Source organism: Capsicum annuum, chromosome 8 (assembly GCF_002878395.1).
Source record: "Capsicum annuum cultivar UCD-10X-F1 chromosome 8, UCD10Xv1.1, whole genome shotgun sequence".
Taxonomy (NCBI): Eukaryota; Viridiplantae; Streptophyta; class Magnoliopsida; order Solanales; family Solanaceae; genus Capsicum; species Capsicum annuum.
This window is the reverse complement of record NC_061118.1, coordinates 34,154,556-34,165,960: the sequence shown is the minus strand read 5'-3', so window position 1 is coordinate 34,165,960 and position 11,405 is coordinate 34,154,556. Positions and strand designations below refer to the sequence as shown.

The 11,405-nt window shown below is 36.7% G+C and overlaps 1 protein-coding gene across 3 annotated transcripts; it reads right to left on the bottom strand.

Moving 5' to 3' along the window:
- Positions 1-985: 985 nt before the first annotated feature.
- Positions 986-11,191, bottom strand: LOC107845260 (COP9 signalosome complex subunit 7). Of its 3 annotated transcripts, none has more exons than XM_016689482.2 (9): positions 10,773-11,188; positions 7,842-7,917; positions 6,989-7,077; positions 6,367-6,456; positions 5,791-5,835; positions 5,638-5,708; positions 2,426-2,564; positions 1,799-1,887; positions 986-1,291 (listed from the first exon to the last, which is right to left on the bottom strand). In XM_016689482.2, exons 1-9 carry the CDS (start codon positions 10,929-10,931, stop codon positions 1,270-1,272), a joined length of 780 nt encoding a protein of 259 aa, XP_016544968.1. In that variant the 5' UTR covers positions 10,932-11,188; the 3' UTR covers positions 986-1,269. The 3 variants fall into 3 exon arrangements, with proteins under 3 accessions (XP_016544968.1, XP_016544984.1, XP_016544976.1); XM_016689490.2 differs by having other exon boundaries at positions 1,251-1,291; positions 1,799-1,907; XM_016689498.2 differs by lacking the exon at positions 1,799-1,887 and having other exon boundaries at positions 10,773-11,191.
- Between the last annotated feature and the right edge of the window lie 214 nt (positions 11,192-11,405).

The window sequence follows — 11,405 nt, the reverse complement described above, 5'->3', positions numbered from 1 at the left end:
TTGAGGTGGAACATCATTTTATTCGAGAAAAAGGTTCTCGAAGGTATCATAGATACTAGCAAGTAGAAAATATTGTTGATATGCTCACCAAGGCATTTTATAAAGCTAAATTTGATCAACATCTTTTGGTGATGAATTCAGCCAAATTTTTATTTTGTCCTGAGATGGAAAAGATAGGGTGAGAAATGAGATTATTCGGGAGAAGGTGGGAGTGGCTTCGGTGGAGGACAAGATGCGTGAAGTGAGATTATGTTGGTTCGGGCACGTGATGAGGAAGAGTTGGTTCGGGCACGAGATGAAGAAGGGTTCTGATGCTCCAGTGCGGAGGTGTGAGACACTAACTATAGATAATTTTAGGTGGGGTAAAGGTAGACCGAAGAAATATTGGAGGGAGATGATTAGGCATGATATGAAGCAATTACAGTTTACAAAGGACATGACTCTTGATAGGAAGGTGTGGAGGATGCGAATTAGGGTAGAGGGTTAGGGGGTGAGAGGATGTCGGTCGCAGTAAGGGGCGTTCCTTATTTGTGTCTGAAGTTTCTTGTTCGTGGGTTGTGTGTTATCTATGTTTTCAAATATATAGTTTCAATAGTATCTTGTGGCTAGCGGTAGTTTATTTTGCCTGTATAAGTTTATATGCATTTATGTTTCGTTGCTATACTGTTATTGGTTCTAAACCGGAGGTCTATCGAAAACAGCCTCTCTACTTCTCCTGAAGTAGTGGTATGATCTACATACACTCTACCCTCCCCAGACCCCACTATGTGGGAATACACTGGGTATGGGTATGTTGTTGTTGTTGTTGGAAAAATATTGTTGACGGATATAAAAGGCTGGAAAATATCCATCTCAACGAAAAAGTTCACCAACTATGATGAATTCAGGCTTAGATAAATACTGAGAATGTAAAACAAATTTTCCATCAACATGACTACATGAATATGTGAATTACCTGCACTCCATAGCAATCACTTAAAACAACTTTGGGAAAAATCATGCAAGCGTATCGACTTACTTGTATGAATGTAAATGGATAAGCTCCACAAGTTTTAGCCGCATCGTATTTAAGATCTTCCCAACTCAAAAAGGCAAACAAGATGGAAATAATGGAGTTTTCAAGTGCAAAATATGGCTATCTGATATTTTTGAGTCTACAAGTTCCATTTAAAGAGCAGAAAGCATCTATGGTCGGAATGCCATCAACAAAAAAGACTGACCAGCAGCACCTCTAGTTCTTCCTAACGTCGCCCTAACTCCATCACAACCTTAACCAATTGGGTGCCGTCTCCTGCAAATTTGACAAGTCGAATATCAGCAGATGAGAGACTATCTATACGATCTTTAAATAGACACTGACCATGTAAAGAATTTTCAAGGATTTCGACCTCTTTCAACACGTATCTAATTATTTTCCATTACCAATATCTCTTACGTGACCTAACAGTCTAAAAATACTTTAATACGAGTGTCTAGAAGTTAAACTCGTTAATTAGAGAGTAAAAGCTCCCAGGGTTTCTGACATTCAACTGACATGAAAGATAGATGCAGTTTTATGTCTGCGCCATTTTTTTTGGTTTGAAGCATTCTTGCATTGCATTGGAATTGATTGAAGTCACTGCAGTACCCCCTTCTCCCAAGAACACAATACACCATTGGCCAGACTCGTGGATCAGCCCAATCATAGGACCTTACCAGATTTTTAATATGATGTATTTCGTAGGTCAAATGTACAGACCATGACTAGCTGCTAAATGACTGGAAAATTTAATCCCGGGATATATTAGACGACTACTACCTCTTCGGTCGGCCTCGGTCTTCCTCATAATCCATCACTCCACCAGATTCAGAGTAGATCTCCTCATGCCCTCTGAAGTCAACGTCGGCCTGCTTACAGTTTGTAGCTTCTGCCACAGAGTAAGTAAGACAGATCGACAAAAATATCCCAGTACTTAAATAAGAAATGAGTCAAAAGGCTTGAACACGAACTGAGGGTCATTAGGACTCAAAAGTCTCAAATGGATAAACTATTTAATGTGGACCTTATGGCTAGAAAGGGACAAGGAATGCTTTGATGGGAAGAAGTTACAGATTTTAGAGTTAAAAATAAATGTATTAAAAATCCGTACTTTTGGTGTTAAAGCAGCACTTCAGATATGATGGATACGTATTGGATTATAGATGATGCTAAGTTTTGTACTTTTTTGATGTACCATCTTGGTACTCTTTGAATAAAATTCTTACTTATCAAAAAAATAAAATTAAGACATTCTACCCAAAAAAGGCACCTCACAGTCCAGGTAGACCAAGCACATGCATGGTTGGCTGATCGGCATTCAATATGGTCTGGTGCAATGCAAAGTTATGCCCATAGTTTTTAGAATCAACACAAAACTCATCTCTTGAAAAACTATACATTACTCACCTTCAAAGAGAGGGACTTCTTCACCTCGTCAACCCTTTCTTCAACATCCTTCCGGTGCTTCTTGTCCAAATCACTCATCATATCTGCCCATTTGATTTTCTCTTGAATTGAAACAAGAAGATTGTCTGATGTAGTCAACCTGTGTTTTTCATCAAAAAATGAAATAAATTTACAAGTAGGTCAACGATTACAGATAAATCTCATATTTAGCATGCAGCACATTCATAGTTCACAAGGACCTCATTGTAAGATAGAACACACCAAGTTTCACCAGAGTAACACCACATTGTACACAGAAATGTCAAAACCCTTTTAATCTTGTCCCTCACCTAACTTTGGTGGTATACCACAACTCCACAGATTCAATTTATATTTGATTTATATCAGAGGCCATTTTAGTTGGGCCCATTCCATTTTACATGATGATTAAGAAATCATAAATTGAATGATGAATTTTACTATATTACCCGTTACCCATATTAATGATATACATTGGGCATAGGAATGGACATTGGAATTGTAATTGTTCACATTTAAGGTAGAATATTAATTGTAGGGCTAAAATGGGAAAAAATTAATTAATTTTATCTGATTTAATAAGTGATCAACTAATATGGGACATTTATTTTTAGTAAGATGACCAACTAAAATGGGACGAGGGAGTATATAACTACTACTGGAAAAACAGATATGTATATGCAACAGTTGTAAAAGATGGCAAGAATAAGGCTGGAAGACTTTGTTATTAGCTCGAATAAAATGTATGATCATCTCTACATGATTTCTCTTTCTTTTTTTGATATGGTAGATAAGTTCACTAAATATAGATGATTTTTGATTTTTTATGTCATACGAGAGAAAACTCAAATCAACATATGTAACTGCAAGGCAAGTAAGAAGCCCTTACACTGGCCTCTGAGTCGGAATCAGTTAGCAAATACCACTGAGGTGTTCCAACTAGTCCTTCCATCATGTGGACCCCACAGCATGGTGAGATTTTCTACCGTCTTGGGGAAGTGTAGGGGCTCAAACGGATTCATGCAGTCCAATAACATTGGCATAATGACATTCTCAGAATTGGGATCCTAGATTGAATCACTTATGGATCTCGGAAATGGCTCACAGGATACACCTTGAAACCAGAATAGACAAGGAATAGGATGCTATAAAAATGGCTACTAATAATGGGTTACAATCTAGTCTATATTCCTAAACTAGTGAGTACAGATGCATCATCTAGGAAGGTTTGTGGAGAACATTTTCAGCACAACTTCACGCCAAACAGAACTTGGACACATGTGACATGCCCGACATATTTTCATACTCAATCAATTTCTTGACTAATAAATCATTCGACGGACACGAGGACTCCAGAAAGACACATCCAAACACCAATCCGAACTCAACAATATCTTTGGCAGGTAAATATGATAAATTTTATTAGAAAATAGAACACTAACACAACTCAGTTACAGAAGAACCCAAAAGGGGTAATGCAAAATAATCCACCCAATTAATAACTAGTACAAATCTCGAATTGGGCTCAAATTATGAACCCCAAGTTGACGACCTTTCCACTTTTCACCTTTTACAAGCACGAAGCAGAATTCCCAGAACCCCCCAAGATTTCAGAACTGGACAGCAGGCCTCAAAAATTTACTCCTCCCCTTTGGTATGTCCATCATTGAGCATGTGTCTCACATGCCAGCATGTGCAATGTCGTCCATCTTTCCTCCTTCATTTCAAGCTGCGTCACTAAGACAGACCAAGGACAAGACCCTCCCAGCCCAGCCCAGCCCCCCCCCCCAAAAAAAAAGAAAACTTTATAATCTTTCTTCAAACCTAACTTCATGTTTTCTGCCCATATTCCTTAATCAAACCCTACTTCAACCCAAAATACGGCCTCAATGGATCCTCATGTCTTCCCAGGCCCTCATTGCCTATTCATGTGAAGGGAAATGAGCTAACTTACTACATAAGCGATTCAACAGAAACGCCATAATCTACGTATCCTTTCCCTTACTCCTAACAGACTCTCTTGTTTCTTGGCAGTAGTGCTGAACTTCAAATAACAGCAACTAACTCTGAATATGCCATCTGCTCAGCAATATTGTAGGACAACAACAATGGCAGATCACTATAACCAAATAGAAACAGGCTGCATTCGCTTTTCTTAAAAAGAAAAAAAAATATAGAAGAATGAAAAAAATAAGGTGACTAAGCTCCACTTTTTCACTAATAATTGTTTTCTCTGCCCTCCCATCACCAACAACCTACCCAGTGAAATCCCACAAGTGAGGGTAGAGTGTACGAACACCTTACCACTACACCATGGAGGTAGAGAGGTTGTTTCCGGAAGAACCTCAGCTCAAGTGTGGCAATTCCAAGTCAAATATAATCCCTACATAAAATAGTTTTTCAATCTACTAACAGAATCTACTTGTTTATTCCTCATCCTGTGATTCAAAATTTACATATAGTATAAAATTTATCATATTTAGATATCTAGTGTTGATTTTAATTTTTTCTTTTTTGGGTGATGGGTAAACCCGGCATTGAGCTTTTTCATAAGGCCCAGTATCCTCCTCGTTATCTGATAAATTTGAAGACTTCTTAGAATCTTTTTGATAAATGAGAATTCAACTTGAAATCACATAGAGATGTTTCCACCAAAGCCAAGTCCTTATTTTTCAGCGATTACGGTCAATAGCTACATCCACCATATGTATGTTGGCAGCAGTGCCCCAGCTTCAGAGCTATTAATATGACAATGTAAGAGCTGTTCTTCACCATGGTTCAATCCAATGTTATAATACAATAGAAGAAATTGATCAGATCCCATAAGCAGGTGACGTAACTCATATCACTCCTATAACCTAGACCGACTGCTTTTTTTAACAAGGAAAGGAAAAGGAAACCTTTAGAAACTGACATGCAAAGTACAGCTCAGTAAGTCATATGAAGCAAAGGCAATCAAGACACAAAGGGAAACAAAATAAAACTGCAACAACTCTTAAAACCAGCTATTCATGAACAGAAGATGTTTGCTCTATAAATAGGACAACAGAATCTCAATAGAAAGATGATATTGTAAAGTAAACACAACGCCAAGCCCAACAAAGAAATAACTAAATAATATACCCAAAACAGAAAATTGGCCATGATACAATGACATGGAAATCAGAGCCATCTAAATAAGAACATAGACATACCAGTCAGTTAATGTCTGTAGCATATTCCCCAATTGACCGGGTCGGAGATCCCTCCCTGCAGCAAATTGTACCTATTGTGCGGAAAGAGTTAATTACCCCATGTCAGCCCATTGCAACCAAGAGTTGAGAAAACAGCAAAAACATCATACCAACCTCAAAGCATCTTTTGAACTGATCCAGCTTTCCTCTAACTATGCCCTATCCACAGATGCACGAAAATTGGGTATTAGTAATTTTTAGAAATAAGTTGAATTTCTATCCAGAAAGTTAAATAAACTATCCCTAGAGCATCAATAGAAGCAAATCCCAGTGTTATCAAGCGCAAAAAAGCTCTAAGATTTGTTGGAGCTTTAAGCGCAAATAAAGTGTGGGCTTTAATGAAAAAGGTGCAAAGGGAGGAAAAATAAAAATATGTGTATTTTTAGTCCATGACTAATAATTATAAGTATTAACGACATATATGAACAAAGAAACTGAAAAAAAAAAGATCAAGTGACAAATCAATTGTTTAGCGTCGCCTCTTCATAAGAGGTTCATTGGCAAGGAGAAGTATGCCTTAGAACCTTGACGACGAAACTGAAGCGCACATTAAGCAAGGCAAAGCACTCGACACGTTTTGAGCCTCGCTTCAGGGCTCAAGTGCGGCCTCTGACAACACTGTCAATTCCTACAATAAACTTTAGTCCAAGACACTTCCAATAGCTCCAAGGAGTGAGCGCTGATACTCACCACATACATGCACTCATTTATGAGAAAATCTTCAAGTTCACGCACATTTGTGACATCCAACTCCTGCATAAGTTGATCATATGGAAGCTCCTGGAAAGAAGAAAGTAAGTCCTTATTGGCAGACTCTAATAACAAAGGGCAATAGTGAAAAAAAAAGTCAAACAAGAAGTCAATATCAACATAAATACCAAACATTGTTGATAAATTAACAGGGTTGTCATGAAGAGGGGAAAAGGAGGAATTGTTAAGAGACTTAAAAACACAACGCATAGATTTTATTCTTTTCGTTATGAGAAATAAACTTAAGAGATATGCTAATCATGCAAGTCAGCGCAAAGCATCTCACGAATAGTACAATATACAGAGTTTTTGACATTGAGCGACATAAGCATATAACAAAGCATCCAGTATTTACTCGAATAGCATTATTCAAGTTATCATCAAAATGGAATATTTTATCATAGTAAGTTGACTACACTCGCATGGTGTACAACAACAAAGAAAGGAAATAGCTTAAATGGTACTGATTCAATCCAATGGCAATGCTTTTCATGTACCAATATATAGCTAGTGCTAACAAACTACAGCGCCAAAAGGATTAATACACTTATATGTAGTGTACCTTGCTTGTATCAGCTAGCGTAAGCACAGTAAGTTGCTTTAACTTGAGAACTTGGTCAGGCACCAACTGAGGAAGACGGCCAGCATTACCTAGAAAACCACATACATGCTAAAACTGATAAATTTGAAATGCATGTAATAGAGAACCCGCGAGTACATCATCTTCCCTTACAAGACAATCATGTTTGGTCACAGGTTCATGGGTTATTAGCATAAGATACTTTCCCTAATCTGTTTTAAGCAATTACTGCCAATGAAATTTCATCCCTTTAGTACAAGGAACAACAAAAACAAATCAAACCTACGATTGACTCCCTTTTTGTCAGAAAGAGAGCAAATGTGTAAGAAAATAGACATAATCCCTCTTTTTAGTGGAAGTTCTACAACTATGAATAAACTTTTTTCCATTAAGGTAAGCGACATTGGGCACTGCCGAACTTTAGGATGTTACAGTGTGACTCACCCATGAAATTTAAAATTAGCACCAGTAGAAAAGGAAGCTAAATCATGGCCTTATTGAGTTTCCAGCCAGCAATGAACTCAATTTTGGGGATACGAAACATGAGAAGCTAATATTGATATTTAGAAGAATCTTCAAGTTTTTATACAAATGAGAAAAAACATATTCTTTGTCTCAAAAAAATCTCTAACTGATGAAGTTTAAGACATTATAAAGTTTAAGACATTTAATCTGACGTCAGGGCAGATGAAGAATTACAAATAAGATGACATATCGGCACTAGAAAGAACATTGTGAGATCTGAAACTGAAAATCAGATCCAATCAGCTATCCACCACACCACCTAGAGAAAGAAGTGCTTGTGAATAATCAGATGCAAAAAATATAAGCTTACTTTTGTAAGCACTCCACGTCCCATGAGCAAACAAACGAAGCAAATCAAGGTATACTGAATTCTCAGTTCCTTCAAGCTGCATACAGATTCCAACGAAAAAACAATTAGCCACAAATATGATAAGGATCCTAAAGTGTATATACAGCTACACGGCAACACGGAATTACCTAAACAACCTGCAAATGGTATATCAAGGTGCACTTTCATATCAGGGAAGTTCAGATGCTCCCAATAATCCCGGAACATAAACAAATGCTTTCTATGACCATATTTTTCAAAAACTTATGGCTCAAGGTTCAAATCTCACAATTAATCTAAGTCTATCATGTATAATCTAACCTGAATCTAATGATTTAACATTGAATCACAATGAGATTTGTAGTTGAGAAATACCACAATACAGTGGTCACTCCAGATATTGTCTAATCTGACTTCCCAAAATCATTTCTTTTCCCATTTATTCCCAGATGTATATCTAATCAGAGGCGCATCCAGGATTTTGAGAAGACGGGTGCACTGTTGCTTTTAAGATAAGATTTAAAATTTTATAGTGAGAACAACTTGGCAAGCAAAAGATAGTTATATTATCACAAAAAAAATCACAAGTCTACAATTGTACTCGATTAGATCCGTACTTTGAAAACGATCCGTATTAGCATTATTACTTGCAGTTGCAAACACGTAAAATTAATGTCCACTTCACAAGTAAATAAAAAAGAGAGCAAGTTTGCTCCATTTTTGTTTTTGCAATCACAATAAAAAACTGAAAATTTTAAAGCTAAAATTCTAGCGAAGTCATCGTAGATCATTCATCAAGAATTAAAAATTTTAAAGCTAATCTTCATGCTTATTAGATGTAGCCTGTAAGCAATGGGGAAAAAAATTTGTTTTTAAAAAAAAAACAAAAATCAAAGTGCTAATTTGCTTACCAAGAAGAGGAATCATGAACGAAAAGCTGTGGGCTGCAGTTGCTATCTACGTTAACATGAGAGGGAAAGAGGGTTGCAAAAGGAAAAAAGGACAGCTGTTTTACAAATAAAAAAGGTAAGAGCTAAGAAGAAGCGGGAAAGAGATTTAAAAGTTTTTTTTTTTTTTTAAAAGAGAAGGACCACTGCTATACAGCTTTAGAAATAAAAATGAAAAGAACCAAGGAGAAAATGAAATCAAGAGGATTCGATCCCTCAACCATCAGGTGGGATTCGCTTGGACTAGAGCTCAAACCAGTGAACCATTCATCCTCTTCTGATCATGGGTTCCTTCAGGTAATACTCACACATAATATATCCAGTTTAGTCGGGTGACCAGGGGTTTACGTGGACCATATTTTATATGGTAATTCATTACTATTTCTAATTGTCAAAAAGGAACTCCAAAGAGTATCAAAACCCGAGTACAATACCCATTTAAATATACTTAGTTACTTACAGTTTTATGCTCTGAACTTGATGGAATTGGGAGGATAAACCCAAGTTATCTCCTCATTTATGATCAATTAACTGCATCCACTACACTTCTTTAACCTTTTTAAAAATGTTCAAATTTGTAGCATCTTGACACTGGTAAGTTGCATTTTTCATTCCATTTGTGCTTTGAAAATCATCTGGTACTTTATTTGAAGATGAAGTAACAAATTTGCATCTATTTATCCATGATCTAAGACGTTTACATAGACTAATTAATCTCCATTGTGCAGAGTTTAATTGAGCAAGAGTTTGTAGCTCAGTAGCAAAAACTCTGTTGTCCATTACTCGCTCTGTCCTAATTTACTCAAAGCTTTCCTGTTATAAGCAGGGCAAATTTATAAGCCAAATTATAAGACACATGAACCAGGGGTCTCTCCGTAACAGTAGGTATTTTCATGTAGAACTTTATCAGTTGGCACCCATGCTACCAAAATGTTAAATGGTGCAATCTTGAGTTAATTTCTTACGGAACTAGGGATCAATTCCCACTTAAAACATTCTTTCCTTCTTATTTTTTAGTGGTGCACCCATGTTCTAAAGACCCCAGACTTGCCTCTGATTTTAAGACATACCCAGCTTTTTTCTAATATAACAAGAACATATACTACACCCAAAGAAACTCCATCCCTAATGTGACGGGAAAACCCACTAATCAAACAACCACATAGCCAACCAAGCCCGACAATCTAGGGTCCGGCGAAGTGGAGTGCATGCAGAAATTACCTCTTCTAATACAAAAAAGAACAACTAGTACACTCAAAGCAAGTGCATCCCCAATGTCAGATGAAAATCCACTAATTAAACAACAACAACTAGTACACTCAAAACAAGTGCATCCCCAATGTCGGATGAAAATCCACTAATTAAAAAACAACATACCCAACGCAGTTCCACAAAGTGAGGTCTAAGGAGAGTAGAGTATACGCATACCTTACCTCTACCTTATAGATGAGGTGAAGACACCGTCTCCAATAGACCCTCGGCGAAAATTCACTAATCAAACAACAACATACCCAACGTAGCCCCCACAAAGGGAGGTCTAAGGAGCGTACATTATACGCATACCTTACCTCTACCTTAAAGATTAGGTAGAGAGGCTGTCTCCAATAGACCCTCGGCAAAAATCCACTAATCAAACAACAACATACCCCCACAAAGTGGGGTCTGAGGTGAGTAGAGCATGCGCATACCTTACCTCTACCTTATATGTCAGGTAGTGAGTCCGTTTCCAATATACCCTCAGCCAAAAATCCACTAACAAAATTATCAATTAAAAAAAATGTCATCACATTCCCGATATTTCACAATCAATCACACAACATAACCACAATCAACCTCAGTAAATACCTAGAAACCCCGCAAATCAAAATATCATCCATAAACAATTTGACGCAAAACCCACAAACCAAATCATCATAAAAATCGAATAAAAAATATACATATACATATATATGGAGAAAGTAAGAACCTGAAGAAGATTGGGAAGAGAAAGAATCTCGGAGAAAGCGAAGAGTGATGGATGGGAAGTGGCTTCAACAACAAGGTTGGTAAGGGCAGAGCCGTTGAGTGTTGATGCTTGTTTCACAAAGTAATCGATGTGTTCCGCTTGCTTTTGTTCGATATCCATATCTCTACAATTTTGATTTCAAGGATAAATCACAACAACAAAAAAAACCAATTTTAAGGATTTAAGAACATTTATAGACTACAATAAAATAAACTTAGGGTTTGTGAATTTTGAATTATGAGATTATGAGAATTTATTAAGAGTGAATTTTTGGAGTCCTCGGAGAGGAAGGAAGGATCAAGGTACTCGACGAAAGGTCTTTTTGTCTATTTTGTAATTTGTATGATGCTTTTAGGGTCCTTTTGTATTTCTATTTTACTTGGGTGGTCTTCACTATATTTTTCACAAATATATTTTAAGTGAGATTTTGATTTAAATGATTTATAAGCTAAATGCTAAAAGTTCAAAAGCTGATGGCAATCAAATTTTAATTTTTGGTTTTTTTGCTTTTACTTTTTAAGCAAGTAAAATGTTTAAAAGCGATTTATCTTTTTATCAAACACCTCTAAAAGTTAAAAAGTACTCAAAAATTAA